The 26,824-nt window shown below is 51.2% G+C and overlaps 1 protein-coding gene across 6 annotated transcripts in view; it reads right to left on the bottom strand.

Moving 5' to 3' along the window:
- Positions 1-26,824, bottom strand: part of MYO18B (myosin XVIIIB) — a 228,925-nt gene that overhangs the window by 23,887 nt on the left and 178,214 nt on the right. For all 6 annotated transcript variants that reach the window (XR_008703644.1, XM_055550888.1, XM_055550887.1 and 3 more), the window contains 2 exons: positions 11,401-11,531; positions 886-933 (listed from right to left, as the gene is read on the bottom strand). Coding sequence is in view for 5 of the 6 variants with exons in the window: in XM_055550888.1 (XP_055406863.1) it covers positions 886-933; positions 11,401-11,531 (179 nt within the window). In the remaining variant the exon portion in view is untranslated. The remainder of the gene's footprint in view (positions 1-885; positions 934-11,400; positions 11,532-26,824) is intronic.

The following is a 26,824-nucleotide window of genomic DNA, read 5'->3' as shown; positions in this document are numbered from 1 at the left end:
CATGGATGGAGGAGCCTGGTAGGCTGCAGTCCATGGGGTCGCTGAGAGTCGGACACGACTGAGCGACTTCACTTTCACTTTTCACTTTCATGCACTGGAGAAGGAAATGGCAACCCACTCCAGTGTTCTTGCCTGGAGAATCCCAGGGACGGGGGAGCCTGGTGGGCTGCCAGACATCTATGGGGTCGCACAGAGTCGGACACGACTGGAGCGACTTAGGAGCAGTAGCAGCAGCAGTGCCATGGGAAGGAGCTATAAACATGAACTCAACATTGACCCTGTCTTCAAGAGCCCATCTGAGCAGAGTAGACATCTATATAAATAACCATAAAATCAAAAAGAAAACTATCAGTGCCCTAGATGAAGACCGACTTTGGGTTCTAAGGAGGACAGAGAGGGAGGCCTGATTTGTTTCTTAGAGGTGTAAGGGGAGGAACGCAGTAGTGGCTGCTGGGCTACGTCCTCTGTGAAGGTTGGAGCTCGGCCACACAGGCCTGGAGAAGGGAGCGTCGGGTGGAGGGAACCACACCCACACAGGTACGGAGGGCGCGGGAGATACAGGAAGAGGAGTCCCAGGTGGAGGGTAAGTCAGGACAGAATGTGCAGGGCTCAAATGTCAGTCTAGAAGCTCTTCTGAGGCAACTGACGTCTGTCCTTCTGACAGTGTCTGACCAGCGCGGTAAGTCAGAGGCTTCTCTTTGTCTACGAGAAGCCTACGGTTCAGTAGTATGTCCCCGGTGCTGGGTGTTATGACCAAGGAGTCAGAGCTCCTGTGGACACTGCGGTGACTGTCCAGGTGGGTGTTCCTTCTGCACACTGGACACAGCCAGGGGCTCGTCTCTGGCTTCGGTGTCACTGGCTCAGTTCTATTCAGGGCTCACTTACGTCTCTTTTCTGCCACTGCCGCCGCCGCAGTCCACTGCTGTCTGGACGCTAGGAGGAGGCACAAGAAACAGTGTTACTCTTGGGCTGCCAGGGCCTGGGGAAGAACACAGTCTTTGATGTTATAAACTTGGGTTTGAGTCCCGCCTCTGACCTCTGCTGCTGTGTGATCTTAGGCAAGTCCCTCATCTTCTCTGAGCCTTCTCAGCTCCTTTGTAAAATGTAGCTAATCATGGGCCTCTGCCCAAGCTCTGTGGAGCTGACCAAGTAAGATCACCCTTATGAACGTCTCAGCATGGTTCTTGGCAAATAAGCAGTGTTAATTAAAGGGTGGCAACCATTACCCTTGCTCCTGTTTTAGCACGCCTAGTACTGCTATAATAGCATCATAACTGTCAGTGGGTGAGGCACTGGCTTTCCATCCTTTGTGACTGCCTGCACATCAGACACGGGGCTGCGGCGGTCAGCTTCCTCAGTGCACTCTGGGAAACTCGGAGGCTAATTACAATAGTGGTTCTTCTTTGGGGAGCACCCTTGATTCAACAAACATGTTTTACACGTGATCCCACTAGCCACCTTGCCAGTCTCCCTCGTGGAGCTGAGGAAGCTGACACCCCTGTCCAAGGCCACAGAGCTTTGAAACCCAGGTCTGGAAGAGCTACTCGGCTCACGCTCCTAGCCAGAGTGTAGTCGCCCAGTGTACGGGTACAGACAGTCAAACCGCAAACTTCAAACACGCAAGCCTGGCTCCTCAGGCCTGGACCTCCCAGCTTTGTTCTTCAGTGGAATCTGGGCAAGTCCTTCCCAGAAGCCCTGGTCACTTCTTCTGAGAGGCACCTGTAGCCTTGGTCCCTTCCCTCAAGGACCAGTCACTCTTCTGACTTCTACTAACATTGCTTCATCCCCATCAGACTGTAAGGGCCCTTCCCAGGCCAAGAACATAGCTTATTTGTCCCTTTGGCCCCACGGCTCAGGCCAGACTGGAAGTTCTCTTGGATGGTGTCTGGTGAATCCAATAGAAGAGGGGTCTGTAAATGACAGGGGACTGAATCTACATATCTGTTCTTATTAATAAAGCTTTATTGGAACATAGCCACTGCCACTCATTTGCATTTTATCTGTGACTGCTTTTGCTCCTCAATAGCAGAGTAGGGCGGCTACAACAGAGACCACACTGCCTGAGAAGCTGTAATATTTACTATCTGGCCTTTTAAAGAAAAATCTGCTGACTTCCTCAGTATAACGAAAAGCACCTTTTGTGAACCACGCTTTGAGAGGCAGAATAACGACCCCAAAGATGTCAACATCTCAATCTTTATCTCAGGAATCTGTGACTGTGTTTCCTGAGGTGTTAAAAAGGGCATGCAGATGTGGTTAAGATCAAGGATCTTGAGACAGGCAGGCTGTCCTGCATTATCAGGGTGGGCCCCCTCTAATGACTCTGGTCCTTAAAAGCAGAGACCTTTCTCCAGGTTCGGTCAGAGGGACTTGTGACTATGGAACAACAGTCAGAGATGCAACATTTCTGGCTCTGAGGATGGAAGGGGCCATGAGCCAAGGGATGTGGGTGTCTTCTGGAAGCTGGTGAGGAAATAGACTCTCCTCCAGAGACTCCAGAAGGAGCAGAGCCCTGTTGACACTTTGATTCTAGCCCAGGGAGACTCAGATTCCAGCCCTTTGTCTTGTCAAGGTCTTTGTTCTTGGCCAAGTCACTGGCCTGTCACGCCGGCGAACTTGCGTCTGTCACTTTGACGTGAGGCAGGGGCATTCCTGTGTTATGAAATTTGAGCTAATTTGCTATGACAGCAAGAGATAGAATGAAAGTATCTTTTCTAATGACCCTAAATCTTCTTGAGGATAATTTTTTTTTGATACAACTTTTTAACAAACTATTTAAAAACACTTCAGAACTTTAACTGAAGTAGTCTAAGTGAGTAGCGCCAGCTCTGTTCCCACTGGTGTCTGAGTCTCCTCTAAGGCTCTGTGCGCTGGGGCTGCGGAAGGAGCGCCAGGCTGGGAAGGACAGTGACTGAATCCTTGTGCCCTCCGTGTGGCCTCAGCCTTCTGTCCCGTCTGGGGTGATGGCGTCCCTGTCTGTGAAATAAGGATTCTGGACCAAGATGCTGAGGCCCTGTCTAGCTTGGACGCTTAAAGACCATGCACAATGGAGAGGATGCACCGAGGTCCTAGAGCAGGAGTCCTGGGCCTTTTATAAGCATCGTTTATGAGGACTGTGGGACTTCCACCTCCCCAGATGCACAAACACAGACTCAAATTTTAGTGCAGAATCTCTGGGTTCATGGTATAATCTCTAGAACTCATGCATGGACACCCCTCACTTGATCTACCAGTTCACAGACCCCAGATAAGGACTCTGGTTCCAGCTGACCAAAGAAACTAGAATGTGGTAGGCGGGGGGCCTGGAAAGCAGAGGGAAGGGTTTGAGTGAATAGGGCTGCATCTTCTGAAATGCTCAAAGAAAAAAAAGAACTGAAGAGCCCTGCAGTGCAACCCGTACAGTTCAAAATGGTGTGGCACTCCCCTTAGAAACAGAAGAACAAGGTTTCTCTTGCTCGAGAGCAGGGAGGAAGGGAAAAAAAACTGGCCACCGTGTGGCTGGAGGCCTGATGACTGAGAGGAAGGAGCTTCGGGCCCACTGTCCACCCAGGAGTCTGTGAGCCTGAGTAAGAGAGGCTGGGCCCAGAGATCCCGGTGGGTGCCTGGACAAGCGAACATCCCCATAACCCTGAGGGCGACTGGCCTTGAGCTCTGCAGCAGACAAGGTCTGGGCAACCAGGTGTACTTCCTCACCCACTTCAGTGGACTGAATACTGATCTTTACCTGGATCCTGCAAGGGAACATCTTTAGAGCACAATATAACTAACCAAGGCACAGCACAACTGGAATCTCAAAGCGCGTCTCTAGTCTGGGGGAAGAGCCCTTTCAGAAGGAAGGCAGATTTGAATACTGAGTCCACCCACAGGGAACCCTCCTCCCTCACTCCAATCCGAGAATGGCTACACTCCATCCTGAGGTAGAATTTTCTCTAGGCGTTTCCTTTGGTGTAATAGGGGGTTCTTCCTAACCAGAGAGTTTAAAACGCACTGACCCTTCCACGCCATGAAGAAAAAGTCTGACCTCAAGCTCAGGAGGCACACCCATGTCTGCCTGTTCCTGACCGTTCCTTCCGCCCCAACACAGGAGGGACTCAATGATGGTGATGGTGATGATGGTGATGATTTTAATCTGCTGGGCAGGCAAGCAGAGGCCCAGGAAGGGCAGGCGACCTGTCCCTGGTCCTGATCTCCTTGGCACTGCTGCCAGCATTGGTACATGGTATGTGGTCCCTGGTTTCTCCCCCATCTCCTGACACGTGCTCAGTGGTTCTTTCTCTTGCCTTGGTTCCTGTGACTTTTCAAGAGGAATATGGGCCAGGCACTTGTGGACAGGTGGACTGCTGGTGAGCAACAGAAGTAATTAAATGTCTCCCACTGTATTCCTTTCCATGGAGCCTTTGCCAGACAGCTCTGGTCTGAATACAAACACTGCCCGGGAAGTGACACACAGATGCACTGGCCCCGCATCACAGCGACAGACACAAGCTCACCAGGATGACAGGCCCGTAAACTTGGCAGAGAACCAAGACTTTGACAAGAGAAAGGGGAAAGATGGGGTATGTCTGACATGACAGCAGGGCTTGCTCATGGGAAGTGTGGGTGACGGGGTCAACCTGGAATCAAATCACAGCCCCATCACTTACTGTGTGAGCTGGGGCCAGTTTCCTGACTTGTCTAAGCTGCAGTTTCTTCATCTGTAAACTGGGGGCGGTAATGGTTACCACCCTCAGAGGGCTGTTGTGAGAACTATGCATGGAAGGCGGGTAGGCTGTGTAGCCTGGCACAAAGTCAGCCCTCAGGGAAGAGACGCCAGTAGCACGATAGTCAGTGTGTCCTGTGACGCCAGGGCGGATGAAGTGGTTGGAGCCCTCGTTCCCCAAGAAGCCCACTGGCTGGGTATCTGGACCTCCCCGGCGGTCCAGTGGTTAAGAATCTGCCTGCCAATGAAGGGGACATGGGCTCCATCCCTGGTCTGTGAAGGTTCCACACTCTGTGGGGGCAACTCAGCACCACAGTTACTGAGCCCACGCACCTAGGCCCACGCTCCACAACGAGAGAGGTGGACGCAATGAGAAGTCCGCACACCACAAAGAAGAGTAGCTCCCACTCGCCGCAACTAGAGAGAACCTACGCACAGCAATGAAGACTCAGCACAGTCAAAAATAAATTTAAGAAAGAAAGAAAGACCAGTGTCCTCCGTGGCGTCATATGAGCCTGCGGTCCTGCACTAAGGGCCCTGGGATGTAACTTGGAATGTCTCAGAATAACAGAGAAATGTTGTGAGCCACTTCTAAGCAAAATCAGGAGGTTAAGAGCTTTGTGGGAAGAGAGGGGTGGGCGGGCCTCAAGCCTGCCCTACTTCACAGCAGGAACTCTTGCAGTCTGGCTAGAGCCTGGGCCCACTACTGAATAAGCCGAAGCGGGATGATGCCCTCGGTGGCAGCCGCAATCTTTGCTTAGGCCCAGATCTTTCTACTTCTCTCACCGCAGCTCAAATTCGTCAAGTTAGCAGCATAGATGTTGGAAAATGTACAACTTACACTCAACACAGCACCAGAGGACGCCTTTCCACAGCCTTCGTCTCAGATTGAGCCAGCTGGCGTGGAAACTCTTGGCTGACCTAGGGGTCAAGGGTCATCCACTGACCTTTCTGAACTCCCCACCAACCCCATCCCAAACTCCCAGCTGAGGTGATGACGCCACAGACCCTGGGCAAGAATAGATGGGGCTGTCGGCTGATGCACGAGTCATGAGCGTTCTCTGAGCCTGGGGGAACAGCTTAAAGTGTTCCTCCACTAATCTAAGGAGGCTGATGCCCGAGTCTAAGTTATAGCGCAAGGGCACCCGTGCTGGCGAGCATGCGCTGAAACGCTGCTGCACAGGCCTCCTGGCTTTCTGAGCACGTAGCCACGTTTCCAGCCTGGAAGGCCTGTTACACTCGGATCTAATTCCCAACATGGGGAAATGTGACTCTTCATAATTTGAACAAGTCTCTCAAAGAGCCTCACCTCCAGCTGAAGCATCGCTCTGTCTCTCTCCCAGGGTGGGTTTGAATCCTAATTGAGAGCTCAGTTCAGAGACGTACCTGGACCAATCCCTCAGGCTCCAATCAACACTGCCGTCCCCCGGCAATGAGGCAATTATGAGGGGCGTGCAGGGCGGAGCTGCCGGGGAAGAGCGCCTGCAGAACCCGGCTTGAGCGGGGCCCTGCTCTGGACGGCGGCTCTCCACCCCAGGATCCCGCACACTTCTTTTTCTCGTTGATAACCAATTTAACTGTGCAGTGACCAGACAGCATGGCTTGGATGGTCTTAAGAAGTGTTGAGCCTTCTTTCTGGGCGACTTTTCCCGTTTCCTCCCACGCCTACGTCATTACTGAAACCCACGCTCCGTGGGAGTTATAAGACAGAGAGGCCAAGGCAGCTGAGGATTAGGAGATGCTTCCCAGGAAGCATCCTGGGCTCAGGGCGGCTTCACAGGCTCGCAGCCCGCGCCCAGAGGGGCCTGCGTGTGGTGCAGCTTTGCTGTGACTGCCGTGAAATTCCGAATCCATTCTGAATGAACAGGTATATCTTTCGTTTTCTCCTTTGCTTTTTGCTTCTCTTCTTTTCACAGCTATTTGTAAGACCTCCTCAGACAACCGTTTTGCCTTTTTGCATTTCTTTTTCTTGGGGATGGTCTTGATCCCTGCCTCCTGTACAATGTCATGAACCTCTGTCCATAGTTCTTCAGGCACCCTATCAGATCTAATCCCTTGAATCTATTTCTCACTTCCACTGTATAATAGTAAAGGATTTGATTTAGGTCATACCTGAATGGTCTAGTGATTTTCCCTACTTTCTTCAATTTAGGTCTGATTTTGGGAATAAGGAGTTCATGATCTGAGCCACAGTCAGCTCCTGGTCTTGTTTTTGCAGACTGTATAGAGCTTCTCCATCTTTGGCTGCAAAGAATGTAATCAATCTGATTTCGGTATTGACAATCTGGTGATGGAAGAGGGTGTTTGCTATGACCAGTGCATTCTCTTGGCAAAACTCTGTTAGCCTTTGCCCTGCTTCATTCTGTACTCCAAGGCCAAATTTGCCTGTTACTCCAGGTATTTCTTGACTTCCTACTTTTGCATTCCAGTCCCCTATAATGAAAAGGACATCTTTTGGGGGTGTTAGTTCTAGAAGGTCTTGTAGGCCTTCATAAAGCCATTCAACTTCAGCTTCTTCAGCATTACTGGTCAGGGCATAGACTTCGATTACTGTGATACAGAACAGTTTGCCTTGGAAATGAACAGAGATCATTCTGTTGTTTTTGTGACTGTATCCAAGTACTGCATTTTGGACTCTTGTTGACCATGATGGCTACTCCATGTCTTCTAAGGTATTCTTGCCCACAGTAGTAGATATAACGGTCATCTAAGTTAAAAGATATACCCATGTGAATGCAGAGTTCCAAAGAATAGCAAGGAGAGATAAGAAAGCCTTCCCCAGCAATCAATGCAAAGAAATAGAGGAAAACAATAGAATGGGAAAGACTAGAGATCTCTTCAAGAAAATTAGAGATACCAAGGGAATATTTCAAGCAAAGATGGGCAAAATAAAGGAAAGAAATGGTATGAACCTAACAGAAGCATAAGACATTAAGAAGAGGTGGCAAGAATACACAGAAGAACTATACAAAAAAGATCTGCACAACCCAGATAATCATGATGGTGTGATCACTCACCTAGAGCCAGACATCCTGGAATGCAAAGTCAAGTGGGCCTTAGGAAACATCACTACAAACAAAGCTAGTGGAGGTGATGGAATTCCAGTTGAGCTATTTCAAATCCTGAAAGATGATGCTGTGAAAGTGCTGCACTCAATATGTCAGCAAATTTGGAAAACTCAGCAGTGGCCACACAACTAGAAAAGGTCAGTTTTCACTCCAATCCCAAAGAAAGGCAATGCCAAAGAATGTTCAAACTACCGCACAATTGTACTCATCTCACATGCTATCAAAGTAATGCTCTAAATTCTCCAAGCCAGGCTTCAACAGTATGTGAACTGTAAACTTCCACATGTTCAAGATGGATTTAGAAAAGGAACCAGAGATCAAATTGCTGACATCTGCTGGATCATCAAAAAAGCAAGAGAGTTCTAGAAAAAAATCTACTTCTGCTTTATTAACTATGCCAAAGCCTTTAACTGTGTGGATCACAACAAACTGTGGAAAATTCTTAAAGAGATGGGAATACCAGACCACCTGATCTGCCTCCTGAGAAATCTGTGTGCAGGTCAGGAAGCAATAGAACTGGACATGGAACAGACTCTTTCCAAATCAGGAAAGGAGTATGTCAAGGCTGTATACTGTCACTCTGATAATTTAACTTATATGCAGAGTACATCATGAGAAACGCTGGGCTGGATGAAGCACAAGCTGGGATCAAGATTGCCAGGAGAAATATCAATAACCTCAGATATGCAGATGACACTACCCTTACGGCAGAAAGCAAAGAAGAACTAAAGAGCATCTTGATGAAAGTGAAAGAGGAGAGTGAAAAAGTTGGTTTAAAACTCAACATTCAGAACACTAAGATCATGGCATCTGGTCCCAAGACTTCATGGCAAATAGATGGGGAAACAATGGAAATAGTGAGAGACTTTATTTTGGGGGGCTCCAAAATCACTGCAGATGGTGACTGCAGCCATGAAATTAAAAGACGTTTGCTCCTTGGAAAAAAAGTTATGACCAACCTAGACAACATATTAAAAAAGAGAGACATTACTTTGCCAACAAAAGTTCGTCTAGTCAAAGCTATGTTTTTTCCAGTAGTCACATCATCGATGTTAGAGTTGGACTATAAAGAAAGCTGAGGGCCGAAGAATTAATGCTTTTTAACTGTGGTGTTGGAGAAGACTCTTGAGAGTTCCTTGGCCTGCTAGGAGGTCCAACCAGTCCATCCTAAAGGAAATCAGTCCTGAATATTCATTGGAAGGACTGATGCTGAAGCTGAAACTCCAGTACTTTGGCCACCTGATGCAAAGAGCTGACTCATTTGAAAAGACCCTGATGCTGGGAAAGACCGAAGGCAGGAGGAGAAGGGGACTACAGAGGATGAGATGGTTGGATGGCATCACCGAGTCAATGGACCTGAGTTTGAGCAAGCTCTGGGAGTTAGTAATGGAAGGGAAGCCTGGCGTGCTGCAGTCCATGGGGTCGCAAAGAGTTGGACACGACCGAGCGACTGAACTGAACTGATTCTGAACAAAAAGCCCCAGGTTCTCATTACTCCGTGGACTCATGGGTTATGCTGCTGATCCTGCCTGGGGTCCTGGGGCGCTTCATGAGGACACAGTGGGCCACTTCAAAAGGCGAAGAAAGGTGGGAGAGAGGGAAGGAAGAAGAGCAGGAGACTTTCGCTTTTTCCCATTCATCTCACGTGGGCAGGCTGTTTACTTCCAGAACACTCCTTGTCGGCCCTGACTCACTTTTCTCTGGAGCTCCTGCCTCTGGCTCCTTCTTTCAGCCCGGGTATCAGTTCAATTCTTCCTCTCAGAGAGGCCAGGTGTACGCCCCTGCTATTCATCAAAGCATCGTGTTCTCTGTCTTTGTAACTCCTACTGTAGTGTTCCATTCACCAGTCTGCCCACTGTATTCACGGGCAGGGACACACACACACACACACACACACACACACACACACACACACACGGAATGTGGGCTCCATGGAGGCAGAGGCCTGTGCTCTCCTCCCTCTCTACTCCTCAGGAATTTAACTTCCGCCTGTCCCCAGGCAAGTTATTTAATCTCCCTGTGTCTCTAAGACAGAGACACATGATGACAAGAAGCAAGCTGACTGAGACAAACACCCAGCTCAGTGTGGCGTGGAACAGGTAGAGCCGATCACACGGAAGAATGAATGAAACTGACGATGGCTGAGCCCCGCCAAGTACACGGGCCTGTGCCAGGGTCGGATTTTTTCACTCACTTATTATCAACCCATCTTACAGATGAAGAGACTGAGGCTCAGAGAGGCTGAATAACTGGAGGAAAGTAAAAGTGTTAGGTCACTCAGTCATGCCTGATTCTTTGCGACCCCAATGACTGTAGCCAACCAGGCCCCTTTGTCCAGGGGATTCTCCAGATAAGAACGCAGGTGGTAGTTGGTAAGTTGTGCCAGACTCTTTTAATCCCCATGGACTGTAGCCTGCAAGGCTCCATTGTCCATGGGATTCTCCAAGCAAGAATACTAGACTGGGTTGCCATTTCCTTCTCTAGGGGATCTTTCCCATCCAGGAATCGAACCCATGTCTCCTGCATCGCAGGCAGATTCTTTACCATCTGAGCCAGCTAGCTGACAAACTTAAACCCCTGGTTCAAGTTTGAAATGAACCCCCAGATCCCTGATTGGAAATCGGGCTGGATGAAAGGTAGCACCTGCGCCCTCCCCAGGCCTCCCCCTCTTCCAGCTGCAAGTATCCCACGCATGGCCTGGGCTCGTCCAGATCCAAGATGCCATTTTTTCACACCGGGGGTCCTGTGACCATCTTGCCCCTCACACTGTCCTGAACACAGGCTGTTTCAAAGGTTGTTGTCCCTGGTTCCCTGTCACAACTGCCCAGCCTGTCCCTGTACCTCCAAGAACAGACTCTCTGCCTCTTTTCAGTCTTGTTATTTTTAGAACTTTTACTGTTTATTAGAAAAGCAATCTACTTCTGTGCAAGTAAAAATGGTTTAAAAGTTTTGCTCATTTGTAAAAACTTCCAATACTTGTATATACAGTCATTAATTCCCTTTATAATTAATGCAAAAGCTCCAGCATTTCTATTAACAGAGAAGCCAGCCCAAGCACGGAGTGAGTAGTATTGACGCCAGGGGTTTGTAATTACAGACGCTGGTCCTGTCATGACTCTAATAAAACTGGTGGGGGGCAGGGTGGAACGGGGACCCTGAATGTGACCATGAGCTGGGAAGCGGCTGCAGGATCAGGATTTGCCATTTTACCAGCAATTTCGCAGCTTTGCACATTAGTGGGGCGTCATAGAAATCCTCAGGATATTGGCGTGGAAGCGATTTTCGCACAAACTGAGGATTTTTTAGATAAAGCCCTTCATTTAGAGGCCAGAACATGGCGAGTCCACTGGGTCTGTATCACACTGATGTTGAAAACGAACACCTTCATGGGGGAGTCGGCAGCGGTCCGCCTCTGAGCAGCGGTCACCAGCCCAGGACCAAAGCAAGGACTGTACCACCAGCGGGGAGCATCCCGCCTCTGCTCGCCTGAGCCAGCCAGTTATCCTCTCACCCCCAGTGTGCCTGAATCCCCGGGCCCCCAGACTGGAGAGGGGAGCCCTGCCCACTGAAGACCGCAGAGCCCCCAGGGTGCAGCCCCCAGTCCGCCCCGCCCTGCCTGCCCCTCGCAGGCACCTCTCTGTGTCGCTGTCGCTGGATGCCACCTCCTCCAAGGCTGCCTGCAGGTCGGCGATCCGTCGGATGGACGTCTCGAGGTCAGTCTGCAGGGTCTGTCGTATTGCGGCGAGCTCCTCCACGTACTTCTCCTGGGGATAGAGACCACAGCACACGTTGGCCCTGAGCAAGACCCCCACTCACTTACAAGAGCTCTGGGGAGGAGCCTGGTGTTCACCGGGACCCTGTGACATGGTGGGTACCCACGAGGGGCTCTCCCTAAGGGCTCATGGAGCCTCAGACAGATGCTGCAGATTTCAGAGGAGGAAATAGATGCCTCAGGAGCTCACACACACCAGAAATGCTAGACCCAGCCTGTGTGACCCCACACAGAACACCCTAGATTGATGGCGGACGTAAGACTCAGTGATGTTTCCCAGGAGGGCCACTGAGGCCGGTTCTGGAGGCTGAGTCCCGCCCCGGGGTGGATGTGGAGCGGGAGGTTGCGGGGAGGGCAGAAGAGCACCCTTTCAACTCTGCCACCCAGGCTCCCTCAGCCCTCCCGCCACCCTCAAAGGCAGCACGGGCAAAGACAGAAACCCCAGCGGGGCTCCCTCTGGAGCTGGCCAGCACCACTGACGTGTCCTGAGACCTTTCCATGCCCAGCGCTTCGTTCAGCGTTTTGGGCTCCTGCCGTCACTCTCTGCTCACGAGCCTGGCACGCGGCTCTATCACTGTCCCCATTTCGCAGATGAAGAGCTGAGGCCTGGGGGAGGCCTGAATGGAACTCGAGCTGGAACTGAGGCGGGTGCAGCAGACTCCACCTGTGCTCATCCACTTACTTTCCACCCTAATCGGATTTCATCCAGACTCTCTGGAAGCCTCCAACTGCCATGTGTAACGTTTTCCACACACTGCTCCCCGTTCGCACAATGACTGTCGGCTGAGGGTGAGTCTGCCCTCCGGGGGACGCTGTGTAGAGGTGTTGCTGGTTGTCACACGGAGGTCTGGTGGCCTCTCGCAGAGCACAGGCCAAAGGTGCTGTCCAACATCCTCAGTTCACAGAGCAGCCCCACCACTGAGGACCGATTACTTCACAAGAGTGTCACCAGCGTCCAGCCTGAGAAACTCTGGATTAAACCCAGAGACCCACCTTCTGGGAGCTAATCCTAGTGGGGGGAAGAGTCAAAAGGCAGAGCAGGGCTTCCCTGCTGGTCCAGAGGTTAAGATTCTGCCTGCCAACGCAAGGGACATGAGTTCGACTCCTGGTCTGGGAAGATCCCACACGCCGCAGGGCATCTAAGCCCGTGTGTCACAACTACTGAGCCTGCGAGTCACGACTACTGAAGTCTGTGCACCTAGAGACTGTGCTCTGCAACCAGAGAGGCCACCGCAATTAGACGCTCATGCAGTTCAACTAGAGAAAGCCAGTATGCAGCAGTGAAGACCCAGTGCAACCAACAATAAAATAAATAATAAACATTAAAAGGGGGGGTGCAGAGCAAGGCCCTGGACCCGAGGACGCTTGGAATGGAGCTACTGATGGCACCGAGAGCCCGAGAGCCGCCCCGCCGCCCCGCCGTGGGGACTGGTAGGGAAACTGCAGTGCAGTGCGTCGCTCTGATGCTCGGACAGAAGCCAACACTAGCAACCAGGGTGGCGCCAGCGGGGAACCCTTCGCGAAATAATGTCAAGCAAGCAGAAAAGAACAGAAAATATGACGCCAGGTCTCCATGCAAACAGCACATGTGCAGCTGGGAAAGCAGTGGAGAGCTGAGAATATTTACAGATAGGAGCAAAGGTGAGTGAGGGATAGGATTTTTCCTTCAAGCTGCTCTTCGGTCAAGTTTCTTTTTGACTGTTGTCTTAGGCAACAGGTATATACCAACTGATGAGAGCGTGAAGGGTGAAAACCTAAGGACTCTGGGTCCATTTAAGTACGGCTCTCAGCTCCTCCTGAAACTCACGAACAGTACAGCCCTTCTCTGAGCCTGGGATGGCTTTTATTTTGCAGATGAGGAAACTGAGGCCAGGGAAGTCACTTGGGGCAGCAAGGGGCAAACCTCTGGTCTGCCTCGCTCACCGGCCAGTGTCTTTCTGGGGCTCTGTCTGCCTGCCCCTGGGAAAGCCAGTGAGGCCCAGGGCTCCCTTTGCAGGGACACATTCAGATCCCTGTAGCAGGCCAGCCGGTCCATCCACGGTATTGTAAGTCTGTGCCTTTTCCCTGATCGTGTGTCTTTTTCAATTTGAGAGAGAGTGAGCAAAGACCGAGGAAGCCGAAGGGTCAAGCCCAGCTGACGAGGGAAGGGGCGGCGTGGAGAGGTGGGGGGTGTGCACAGGGGCTGGTGGAACATCGCGGCTGATTGAAACTGCCAGCTGTGAAATCCCCAGCTCGGTGCTGATGAGGTGAGAGGCGGTCTGAGGCGGGGGCCCCCAGGCAGGAGGCTGGCGGACTGTCAGAGGAAATAACACACTGTGGGGCGGCGAGGGGGTGCTTGTCAGCTCGAGACACCGGGAAGACGGCTGGGCGCACAATCCCAGGAGACGGCAGGAGCGTCGCCAGAGCTCAGCTCCTTGCTAGTGGGCCAGGATGACAGCATCCCTGGGAGGCGAGGGGACGAGGCATCAGTGTGTTTCTAAGACACAGAGATGCTACCCAACGGCCCCATCAGGGCCATGCCAGGCATGTCAGGCACGTCAGGGCCATGCCAGGCACGTGGTGAATGTTCCCTTTAGAGATGAGGAGACTGAGCACCAGAGCAGCAAAAAGACCCGCCCACGGTCACACAGTCAAGAGACCACAAAGTCAGGCAGCCAGGTCTTGGGTTCTCAGGTGAGGCCCCTGTGCCATGTGAGCCAAGCGAGAGGAGCCCAGATGTCCCCTCCCAGTTGTGCTTGGGTGACCCTGGCCCATGTCAACATCACGCAGAGGAGGCCCTCCAACCTTGACCTGCAGGGGCCCTCCTGGAGTACAGGAACGGCGCAGGTGCTGGGTCTTAGGGACGGGGGGCTCTGGGCTGGGACTAAGCAGCTGAGCAGAGGAAATGGGGACCTGAAGTGGGTCCGATCCGCATTATCATGATCATGAAAGTAGGCTCTGGAGCCAGGATGCCTGGGTTCAAATCCAAGCTCTCCCACCCACAGGCTGTGTGACCTTCAGCAAGTTACTCAACCTCTCTGATCCCCATGGGTAAAATGGAGGCAGCAGTGGCCCCTTCACAGGGCTGCTATGAGCACAGAATGAGTGTGGCAGAGAGGAAAGGCTTGGCCAGCAGTGGCGTTACTATCTTTTAATTCTGAGAGAACAAGTAGCAACTGGGTGGGTGTCCCTGCAGCACTGAGGTGGTCCGCCAAGGTCCCACAGAGAATAAGGAGGCTGGAATGCAGGCCTCTGAAAGCTTTTCACCATCTGCAGAGGAGAAGCAGGGGTGGAAAGCAAGGGCAGCTTAATGAGTTAGTTAGCTAGACAGCAAGCAGAGTCGAGAACAAGAAAACCATCCACAGACAGATGAGGCAGGTAGTTCCGGGGACCTGCTGATACCCCCTCACTCTCCACCACGCCCCTTGCCCTCTGGGCTCCACCTTCCAATTTACCTGGGGATGCACATCATGCTCTGGAGAAGGCAATGGCACCCCACTCCAGTACTCTTGCCTGGAGAATCCCACGGATGGAGGAGCCTGGTGGGCTGCAGTCCATGGGGTCGCTAGGAGTCGGACACGACTGAGCGACTTCACTTTCACTTTTCACTTTCATGCATTGGAGGAGGAAATGGCAACCCACTCCAGTGTTCTTGCCTGGAGAATCCCAGGGATGGGGGAACCTGGTGGGCTGCCGTCTATGGGGTCGTACAGAGTCGGACACGACTGAAGCGACTTAGCAGCAGCAGCAGCAGCACATCATGCTCAGCAGACACCTCCCAGGAAGATGGATTTGGGAAATTCAGAGTCTGTGTAATCAGCAATCAGCACACCTTTCCCGCTTCAGCTCAAAAACCAGGTAGTCCGCTGATTGCAGAGACCAAGTCATTAGGTGAAGTGGATGCGGCGGCCCCACCAGTCTTGGAGGCAGACAAAACAAGCCCATGCCAGAGACAGCTCGAGAGACACGGGAGGGGGGCACCAGGAGAAGAGGGCATGAGGGAGGGCTGGACCTTCTTCCACCTCCCGGACCAGCGATCGGTCAGGACTGCCGCTACACAAATGAGGTTGCGTTTTGAGGCCAAGGGTAAGCTTGTGGTCTTCTGTGTTTTTCTCTTTTAGGGACATGGGGCAGGAAGAAGCTGGAGGAAAAATTAGGTTACAAAACTACTTAGACAGTAAGATGTATACAGCAGAAACCCACTAACGAATAACCCATGTCCATATTACTCTGTAGCTGTAACACAGTGATGCATGCCCAGTAGCTTCCATCGTGTCTGACTCTTCACGACCCTATGGACTGCAGTGTGCCAGGCTCCTCTGTCCATGGGATTCTCCAGGCAAGAACACTGGAGTGGGTTGCCATTTCCTCCTCCAGGGCATCTTCCCGACCCAGGGATTGAACCTGCATTAGCAGGCTGGTTCTTTGCCACTAGCACCACCTGGGAGTGATACATACATTGTAATAGACATAAAACACTAACATAAAGTATGTATTCATTATATATATGTAGGCATGTATGTATGCATATTACATATCATTCGTTTATAAACATTTATTGAGCATGAACTATGTGCCAGCACTGATCCAGGTGCAGGAGATATAGACAAAACCCTAACTTCCACAGAGCATCATTCTTCTAGGGCCCTAATCTACCTGTATTGCTGAGTCTAGAACAGAGCAGGCACTCAAGATATCTTAGGACTGAGTGGATGGTGTTACTGCATGACTGTAAGAGGCGAGTCAAGGAGGGAGGGTGCTACTCGCTTAGCTGCACGCAACACACACCGTGCATACAGACATCGACACAAGACCACGTGGTATGCTTATGTGCTGGCCGCCCTTGCATCATGTGAGAGACTCATCAACCCTTGTTAAACGCCCAAGCTGCTCCCACTGGAACACGCTGTGTGGAGCTGCTCATGTAGGGAGCAGCTCATACAATAATTAGTGGCTGCAATTAACATTGTCTCCTCTTGTGAGGTTCAATTAGAGGCTAATATTTAAAACCATCGTTTGCTTCCTCTGCCCAGGGCATCTCCACCTTCAGAGCCCCCTCTTCTGTCTGCAGACACAGGGGACTCTCATATGTCACTTTCTGCGGCTCTGGAGGTTGCCTTGTTCACCTTTGGAGGTATCCCACAAGGCTTCCCAAAGTTAATTTTACCTAGTTTATAGCATGGGCTTCCCTGGTGACTCAGATGGTAAAGAATCCACCTGCAATGCAGGAGACCTGGATTCGATCCCTGGGTTGAGAAGATCCCCTGGGGAAGGGCATGGCAACCCACTCTAGTATTCCTGGCTGGAGAAGCCCATGGACAGAGGAGCCTGGTGGGCTACAGTCCATGGGGTCACAGAGTTGGACATGACTGAGCAACTAAGCACAGCACAGTGCAGTTTACAGTATAGAGCAGACTATCTGGAAACATCCCCAACCCCTGATGAGAAGTCATCTCGTTATTCGGTTTTGATGTGCTAAAGACAAATAGAAACTTTATTTACAGAGCCTGGTGTTAAGAAAATTATACACACATACATAAGCTGTAAAAATATATACAAAATGCATGTTTATATAACACATGCATATAGTATATGAAAACAAATATATATAAATGTGTATATGTGTGAATGTGTGTGCATATGTGTATTTATAGATACACACACAAGTATTCCCAGTCTGACACGCAGCATGTAGTTAACAAGTATCTGTGAATAATTAATAAATGAACTCATTTATTTCTGTCTCTCACATGGGCAGGCATGGCGCTAAGTGTCTGAAAAACCTTCTCTCACATCATCTTTATAAGAACCCTTGGAGTCATATACAATAGAAACCCATAAAAAGTGACCCAAGAATACTACCACAAAGTCCCAGCGGAATTACTACCTCTGTGGGGTGAGGTGCGAGGAACCACAGTTTCACTTAAATTGTGCAAAGGCCACGTGCCTGGGAGGAGGGCCCCGTGTGTAGTGTCCTGGCGAGAGCTCCCAAGCCTTAATGGCAATGAAGTGAGCACTGGCAGGAAGTGCTCAGTCCCACTCTGAGAAAGAGCTGGGGCACCCCTTAGAAAACCCCAAAAGACGCGTCAGATTCCCTTATTTAAGACTGAGGGTGGTGGTCCAGTGGTTAAGAATCCGCCTTCCAATGCAGGGGACATGGGTTCGATCCCTGGTTGGGGAACTAAGCTCCCACCGGCCACGGGGCAACTAAGCCCACGTGCCACACAACCAACGAAGCCCTGTGTGCCACAGCTACTGAGCCCGCATGCTCTAGAGCCCACCCTCCGCAACAGGAGGAGCTCGTGCAAGGGTGAAAAGGAGCCCAAGCTCCCCCTGGAAGCAGGACTAGGGAGAAGCTGGTTGTCACTAGGCAATACCCTCTCTTCAAAACAGTCCTGCAAGTTTTTTTACTGTATTTTAATGATGCGACAGACACAGAGTGACTCGTCCGAGATTCCAAAGTCACCCAGCTGGACAGTGACGCACAGGTTCAAGCTCAGGCCTGCCTGTTTCCAAAGGGGCAGGAAATAATCTCACAAGCCGTCCCGTCCCTTTTCTTCGCCTGCGGCAGGCACGTCTAATGCATCGCAGGCAACGTGGGGCCCGAGTCCACTCTCTGAACCGCCCAGCTAAGTGCTTCTCCCCAGGGCTGCCCTCTGCTCCATCCGCCAGCATCAACTGGAACTGCCAACCCTGCCAACACTTCAAATAACCTCAATCGTCCTGGAAACGCCTCCTGAATCCTCAAAAAAGAAACTTATATTAGTTGGTTGGGGTAGGGGGTACTTCTCCTTGAAACTGATGGGTGCTCTATGGGACTGAGGGAAGCTGAAGCCCACCACACCTAGGGAGCCGCCCTGGTGGGCGGGGAGGGGGAGATGCCAACGCTACCACTGTGGGAGCAGTGGGAGAAGCACTGGCCTTAGGACAAGGTGAACCTGAAGCGCCGTGTGACTGCTCAAGAGCCACCAACCCTTTCTGACTTCCAGGCTCTCATCTGTAAAAATGACAGTATTATTCCACGATGAACAGTACTGTGAGGAACAAGTGAAATAGTGTAAAACTGCGTACAGCTCGTATACCTAATACTGTGGCTCGTACCTGATACATAACGAATGCTCCCGTTCCCTTCTTTCCAAGTGAAGACTTGGAAAATATGAAACCTGCAGGGACTGTAGACTGAGGATAGCCTCATTTTTCAGAAAATGAATTCTATGAACATGATGCTTTTTTTGTTGAAGTCAGAAGGATTTAATGTAATGCCTCCAAGGAAGCCTGTATCAGTCAGGAAGATAGAAATCGCTCTAGATCATTCAACCAGAGGAATTTAATATAGGGAATTGGTTTTCCAGGTAATGGGGAAGATGAGAAGCCAGAAGAGATTAGCAACAGCAGGAAGGTACCGCTCACCCAGGGCTGGAAGGAAAAGGCAAGAAGTCAGGCAACGGCAGGGCTGCCCAGTGGGCGCTGCTGTCAGGGAGGAGGGTCCCTCATGGGACACGGGCTCACAGAGGCTGAGCTGTGCCGGGCCTGCCCCTCTCCTCAAGGCAGTGTGAGAGAGGGAGAACACCTTGGTTCTTCTCCTCTTCTCTTTCTATTGTCTGCCACTGCCTTCCACTGGCTGAACCTACCAAAAGGCAAGCCGGGAAAACAGCTTCCTGTGGTTCAGAGCAGAGAAGGCGCGAGAATGAATCTGAGAAGACACAGGAGAATTATCGGTATAGAGCATAAAAGCATCTGGGCTACATCCCAGGCTTTGTTATTAAAGACAGATGAGGGTGTTTTCAGTCTGTAAAAAAAAAAAAAAAAAAACTCATCCAACTGTATACTTTTGCGATTTGCACACTTCTCTACTTGCATATTTCAAGGAAGACACTGCAATAAATCCAGAATTATGAGTGCCAAGTGTTACAACCAAATGCTAGATTACAACCTCCAGTCTGCGTTAGTTATTTATTGCTACATAACAAATTGCCTCAACACCTAGTCGTTTTGAAATATCAAATATCATTCATTATCTCTCATGGTTTTCTGTGGGCCAGGATTTCAGAGGTGGCTTATCTATGTGGTTCTGATTCATGGTCTAAGGGAGGATGAATAAGGCCCCTAAAGATGCCCACCTCCTAATCCCCAAAACATGTGAATATGTTGGATCTGGATGGCAAGGGGAATTTTGCAGATGTCACTAAATCAAAAATCTTGAGATGAGGGATTATCCTGGATTCTGTGGATATTCTGGGTGGGCCCTAATTGTGACTGAAAGGGTCCTTATATAAGGGAGGCAAGGGGGGGTCCTTGGGGAAGAAAGCAGTGATGTAATGATGGAATCCCTGATCGGAGTGATGCAGCCAGGAGCCAAGAAATGCTGGCTGCCCCTACAAGCTGGAGGATGCAAGGAGCGGGTCATTCCCTGGGGCTTCTAGAAGGAGCTAGGCCTCTTTTCACCTTGACTTAAACCCCGTGAGACTCATTTTGGACTTCTGACCTTATCATTAACAGAGAATAAACGGTGTCATTTTAAAGCTATGAAGTTTGTGGTAATTTGCTGCAACAGTGATGAGAAACTCATAGAGGTTTTACCATGATGTTCTAGTGAAGATGTCAGCCAGGGCTACGCTGGTCTGAAGGCCTCCCTGAAGCTGGAGAGTCCTTCCCAAGAAAGTTCACCGACAAGGCTATCGGCTGGAGGCCTCAGCCATGAGGGCTCCGCTGAGCTGCTTGAGTGTCCGCATGATGTGGTGGCTGCTGGGTTTACCAGAGCAAGTGATCCAAGGGAGAGCAAGGCAAACACCCAAGACCTTTCAGAACCCAAAGGGACATACCATCGCTGCTGACAATCTACTGGTCACACGAGCCAACTCTGACACAACACGGGGGAGGCTGAGACATCCCCTGTGGTTCAGTGGCTAAGACTCCGTGCTCCCAGTGCAGGGGGCCCAGGTTCCATCCTGGTCAGGGAACTAGATCCCACATGCCACAGCTCAGAGTATGAGTGCTGCACTAAAAAAAGGCCCTGCATGCTGCAACTAAGGACGCCATGTGCTGCAAAGAGGCTCAAAGGCCCCGTGTACCACAGCTAGGATCCAGTGCAGTCAAATAACACATAAATGCTTAAAAAAAAAAAAAGATGGAGGAGGCTACACAGGGGTATGGACTCAGAGCTGGGGACCACTGAGAGCCCTCCCAGAAGCTGGTTCCCACAGCAACATGGACATTTCTTCACACATAGACCTCATCTCGATTGACTCTCCCACTCTCAGAGGAAAACCTTGTAGGGATCCTGAAATTCTTCTCGGAACACATTCTTTATAGATTCTGTTATGTGTCTTCCCCCCTGCCCCAAGATATGTTGAAATCCTAATCCCCAGTGGCTCAGAATGCAACTGGACATGGAGACAAGGTCTTCACAGAGGCAATTCAGTTAAAACGAGGTCATGAGAATGGGCCCCACCCAGTGGCTATGTCCTGACAAGAGGAGGGAGATCTGGAAAAGGAGATGGTCACAAAGAAAGGGGAGATGAAGTGAAGACTCAGAGGGCGAGCGCCGCACGGAGACAAGGTTGGAGGGACGCACTTAGAATCGTAGGAACATCAAAAGTTGCCAGCAAACTGCCAGGTCAAAGGCACGAAACAGTTTCTCCTCTGGCACCTTCAGGGGAGCAAGGCCCTGTGAACACGCTAATTGCAGACTTCTCATGTCCAGGACGTGAGACGACCTGCTGTTGTTTCACCAAGCTACCTGGTTTGTGGTACTGGGACACGGCAAATCGAACAAACTAATGTTGTGGGATCTTTCTTTTTGTTTTTGAGACACAATTTCCTTTCTTTTCTGGTTCTAATAGGGTTCACTAAAGAGAATTTAGAAAATATATTAAAAAAAAAAACAAAACTAAAAATTGCCCCTGGGACTTCCCCGGTAATCCAGTGGTTGAGATACTGTGCTTCCACTGCAGGGGCTGCAGGTTCAATCTGTGGCCAAAAAAATAGAAGAAAAATGCCCTTAAGTCTGTTACCTGGGGGACAATCCTTCTTAATGACTGTGTTGCCATATTTCCATTCTGTGTTCACTTCTACAGGTGTGTACAGACACATCTATCTGATGTACAATTGGGTAAAAGAGTTTTATAGTAAAGGCAGAATGGAGTTACACAAGCAGGGGACCTTGGTGCCTGCCCACCCCCCCACCACAAGCTGCCCGCCAGGACCCTCCATCAGTCTCCAGGCAGAATAGAGCGTGGGGCTCTGGGCACCTGCTTGCCGTCTTCCCTTCCCTTCCCTTCTCTTGTTTCTGGCTGATTGTTTTAAAATGCCCCCAGCTGTTGCCCAAGTTTTAATCGCTTTCTGGAAAGTTTGTATTTTAGGTGACCTGGGCTGCTCACAATCCAGGAGATAGAGAGCCGGGCTGTAGACAGTTGCAGGTGCACTCACTACACACACCCAAGCAGCACGCAAACATCTGTGGACACGTCCATCACACACCAGGGGCCCAGGCTGAGCTCAGGGCATGACGCCACCTGGCCAAGGTTGCTGGGTCCCAGGGCAGCAGAAGCAGAAGCAGAACTTGAGCCGGTCCCACCCAGGTCGTCTCACCATCAGCAAGCATTCCTCTCTCCTTTCTCTGTTCTCACACTTTGGATAAAGCCACTTTTCGCCTAAACCCCAGCTGCAGCTACTTGAGTTATAACAGCGCCATGAGCTGGGGCTGCAGTCTGAGAAGGTGGCTCTGTACTTGATTCTTTGGGTCCCATGTTTCCCCCGACAGGTGGGGCATGGCAGGAGGCACAGTTTCCCTGGGAGGGCAGGGGACCCTCACACACAGAAGGGGGATGTGGCTGAGGGTCTCCGGGGCTGGCAGGATGGGATGGGGGAGGGCAGCGTGATCAGGCTTGGAGACACCAGCAGGCAACTCTGCCGTGCGTCTTAGGGTCACAAGGTTTGCCAATAAAACTTCTCTAAAGTTCCTTACAGTTCTAACTGCTCGGAGCTCACAGCCCTCCCAGCCCTAGAATCACCCCCAGCCTCTGACTTCTCCCACAGCATCTTCAGGAAGGGGCACAGAACTGTCACCGAAGTCCAACCCTCTCGAGGCTGACACCCGGGGGGCCCTCACAAAGCCCGCTGCTGCAGACAGGCATCCTGACCTAGGCTGAACTCCAAACACCCTGCTCCCCACTTCCGAGAGCCACCCACCCACTGCCTCCTGAAAAAAGCCAACGAGGCTTTTCATTTTTTCTGCTCCAACGCAAATATGACATATCTGTGCCACCCGATTTTCCTGACAGACGAATAATTATATCAACGTAATTAAGTCTCAGATGGAGAAATTCTCTGTACAGAGTACACCGACACTGTGCTTCCCGCTTCAGAGAGCCATTGTTCCAGGCAGTAATTATCAGGCCACCTTTGACATGTCTTATTTCAATTTAAATGGAAATGAAGCTCATAGATCTCCCCAGCCCACGACCCCACGTGACTGCAGAAATAGAGAGCTCGGACTTTGAAACTTCTCAACTGGCCTCTGGGATTTCCATCCAAAGACGTTGAAGTGTGAGAACGACTTATTACTATGTATCCCCGGCCCCTCCTCTGAGCCTCAAGAATCTCATCAACACAGTGGGCTGGTCTCTGCTTCCTTCCCCTGCTCTCCATCCCCTCGTAAATTCAGTGTCCATCACCATCTCCTGAGGCTTCTCATCGTCTTAAACTGGCTCTTCTCTCTTCAATCCAGCCCCCTCGCCAATCCATATTCCACACAGCATCTAGGGGAGAATCTTTTTTAATCTGATCAAGTCCTCTCCTGCTCAAGAGCCTCAGTGCTTCTTCACTTCCCCAAGTCCAGACTGTGCAGTTGAGCCAAGCAAGCCTTCCGGAGTCTTTCTCTCAACCCACCTTCCAAGGTTCCTCTCCCTCCACCGCCCACGCTCTGCACCCACACACCAGTAATCACCACAGTCTTCACCAGCACCCATTCGTGCTGTGCCCTTTCACACCTCTGTGCCTTCACACCTGCCACTCCTCCACCTGGAATGTGCTGCTCTGCTCTGACAAGTGAACTCCTATTCATCCTTCAAGACCCATTCCACAGCCACCTCTTCTGGATGACCTCTCTGGCTCTCCTCGGTAGAATCAGTCACTTTCATCTCTGGGCACTGGGACAAGTCCCTGGGTTAAACACACACCCCACGAGACTGAGCTCCTTTGAGTAGGGCTGTACTCAGCCTAATATCCCAAATGCCTAAAGCAGTACCTGGAACTTAGAAGCCATCCCATAAATGCTTCAGCTTTAAATTCTCCCAGTTCTACATTGACAGTGGGGGCAGTATGCAGGCTTATCACCATGGGTCCTCAACTGACACAAACAAGCGCTTGCTACCCAGCTCCACCGCTTCTAGCATGACTGTGAGCAGTCTGTCCCCCACCTCCCTGACCCTCAGTCTCCTCATCTGTAAAGTGGGAGTGCTGACTGCATCGCCACGCTGTGGGTCTAACTAAGGATTCATAGATGCAAGTGCTTGAAACATTGCATAAAACATAGTAAGTTTTATGCTCGATGAACAACATCATCCCTCCTTCCTGCTCATCATCCCTCTTTCCTGCTCTTAGACACAGCCATTACTGCCAGTGTGCCAACCCCTTAGAGGAAGTTCGGTCTTGTCCCTGTCAGCACCCAGAGGCATCCAGAACATCCCAAGAGAGAGGTGGCTGGGGACTGCAGACACTGCCTACAGATCCAGAAGTTGGAAGACAGGCTAGGAGCACAGTCACCCAAGCCAACAGTCACCACAACACGGGACCACATCCCACCAGCTGTGCCAGGCAGGCACGGCCCACAAGGGTCAGCACAGGGGAGAGACTGAGCCCCACCTGGGCCTCAAGACCTGGCAACGGGCGCCGCCTCTGCACTGGCTCCCCAGGCACCAAAGGGCACACCCTCGAGTCTGCCTCCTCAGCCTCAAGGGAGGCGGCAATTCAGTTCCTGCCTGATCTTCCACACAGAGCACTGGAGGCTCGGCGCACGTTCAGGTGCTCTGTAAACTCAGAAGAGCTGGGTGCATCCAAAATGTTATTTATCACACTGCTTCCTTCTTCAGATCTTTTTTCAGACGCATCTGACGGCTTCATCATGACCAAAGCCCCGGCTGGCATTCTCAACAAACCAAAGTACCATCACGAGTGAACTGTGGTAAGTGAGCGGGGAAAGCAATTCCCGCCCCTCTCCCTAGGTAAATCAACCCTCATCAATAGTCTTGTATTATTAGATACCGTCTCACCAAGAATTGATCAGGAAGAACCCGGACCCGAGTTATTGGTATTGGCGATCAATGCTGGATTCTGGCCCTTCCTGGGCTTGGACCAGAGTCAATGCTGTCTGGCCGAGGAACAGGTGGAGGTTGGGGAGCTACTGTCAGAGAAAATGGCGCAGACGATACAAACAGCAAAAGGCACCGATCAATGCTGGGCAGCCAGGCGTGACAATGACTGGAGATTAAGGTAGTCGTTTCTAGACTTGACTGACTTCCATCTGCTGAGGCAAGAGCATGTGACAGAGACCCCAACACCCTGGGCTCGATTCAGAGTAGAGGAAGGCTCCACTTGCCGACTGGGAAACGGACGTTTTTGTCATGATCCTCGCTGGTTCATGCCGCTCCTGTGGGACGCTTTCACATGCTGGCTCCTCTAATGCAAGGGCACTGTGCCCTCTCCAGGGAGGGGCTCTGGATGGATTTGATTTTCTGGGCTGAAGGAGGCTGAGCTCAAGTGCAGGGTTTCTCGACATCAGTATTATTGTCGTCCGGGGCCACATGATTCTCTGTTGCGGGGGCAGGAGAGTGGTCCTGGGTGTGTCAGGATACTGAGAGACAGCATCCTTGGCCTCTGACCCGCTGGATGGATGCAGCGCCCTGTCCCTAAGTTGTGCCAATCAAAAATGTCTCCAGATACTGCAAACACTCCACAAGGGGCAAAATCGACCCCAGCTGAGGGCCAAGCTAAAGGCGTAACAGGGGGGAGAGACTTAAGAAGACACAGACTCCAGATGAGACAGATGTGGACTTGAATCCTGAACAAACCACTTCCCACTCGCTGTGTGACCTCATCCTAAAAACATAAAGCTCCCCAACTGGTGACTCCAGCGGCTCTGGAACAAGGAGAGGGTGTGATGCGCCGGCAGCCACACTCCCATGAGGTCTGTGCACCGCGGGCAGCAGCTGCATCACCATGCTGCCGGTCAGACACACAGACCCTCAGGCTCTGCCCCGGATCTGCTGACTCTGGTTGGACATTTTAACAACAGCCCTGGGTGATCCGTGGGCACTCGAGCTTTGAGAAAGACCGGCATTTCAACTGAGAGCACAGGTTTTGGCGCCTAAGAAACTGATTACATGTCCTGTCGCCAAGCCATCCAGCCGTGGGCAAGTCACTTCACCTCTTGCAAGCCTCTTTAAAATGTGTGAGAGATAGAGAAAAAATACCACCTCGCTCATAGGGTTCGAAGTGCCGATTTAACGAGATGGGGCACGAGGTGGGCCACGGCACAGACAGGCAGTACATGTCAGCTCCTGGCCTCCCTGCCTCCCTCCGCCCAGACCGCGACAACAGCAAGCCCGGCTCCCAGCGGGGAGACGTGGAGACATGGAAGGAAGCCCCCTCCGTGCACTTCTGTGATCTTCCTTTTGATGGAATCTAATATTACAACAGCCACTTGGCTGCTCATGGTCCATTTATTCATTTATTGACCCAGCAGGAAGGAAACACAACTGCCGAGCTCTTCGCTGTCTCTTTTCCCTGCACATCTCAAGGTTACAGCCCAGTGGCACCAGCCTCTGGGATGAACCGACTCATTACTTCGCAGCGGGGCCCTGGGCTCTCGCAGGTCGGTCTGTCCTGCCCTTGCAGGTGCTTAGGGTCATCTCCTGCTTGGCTCAGGGGGCCAGGACTTCCGGAAGGCAGGTATGGGTCCAATGTCCTCTTACTGGTTTCCCTCAGTTTTTCTCCCGGCGCCAGGGAACATGTCAGCAGCAGCCCCTTGAAGCTCCTTCCTCCTCTCAATCCCTCTCTGGAGGCCAGATGCTGTCCTGGGAGACACGTGGTCTGAACCAGGCAAAATAGTCCTCAACGTGGGCCCAAGTCTGAGTGGGGCCCCTTGGAACCTCTAAAGTAGGTCTGTGAGTTTGCTGTGCAAATCCCAACACTTGATAAAACCCTTTCGACTTGTTTCAAACAAGGTGCAAACTCCGGCTCCCTGGGTCAAATCTGGCCTGTGCCTGTGTTTATAAATAAAGTTTTATTGGAACATGCATTGTTTAT

Source organism: Bubalus kerabau, chromosome 16, assembly GCF_029407905.1.
Source record: "Bubalus kerabau isolate K-KA32 ecotype Philippines breed swamp buffalo chromosome 16, PCC_UOA_SB_1v2, whole genome shotgun sequence".
In the NCBI taxonomy this organism is placed as follows: domain Eukaryota; kingdom Metazoa; phylum Chordata; class Mammalia; order Artiodactyla; family Bovidae; genus Bubalus; species Bubalus kerabau.
Note: the sequence above shows the minus strand (reverse complement) of the source record. Positions and strands in the feature narration are given on the sequence as shown.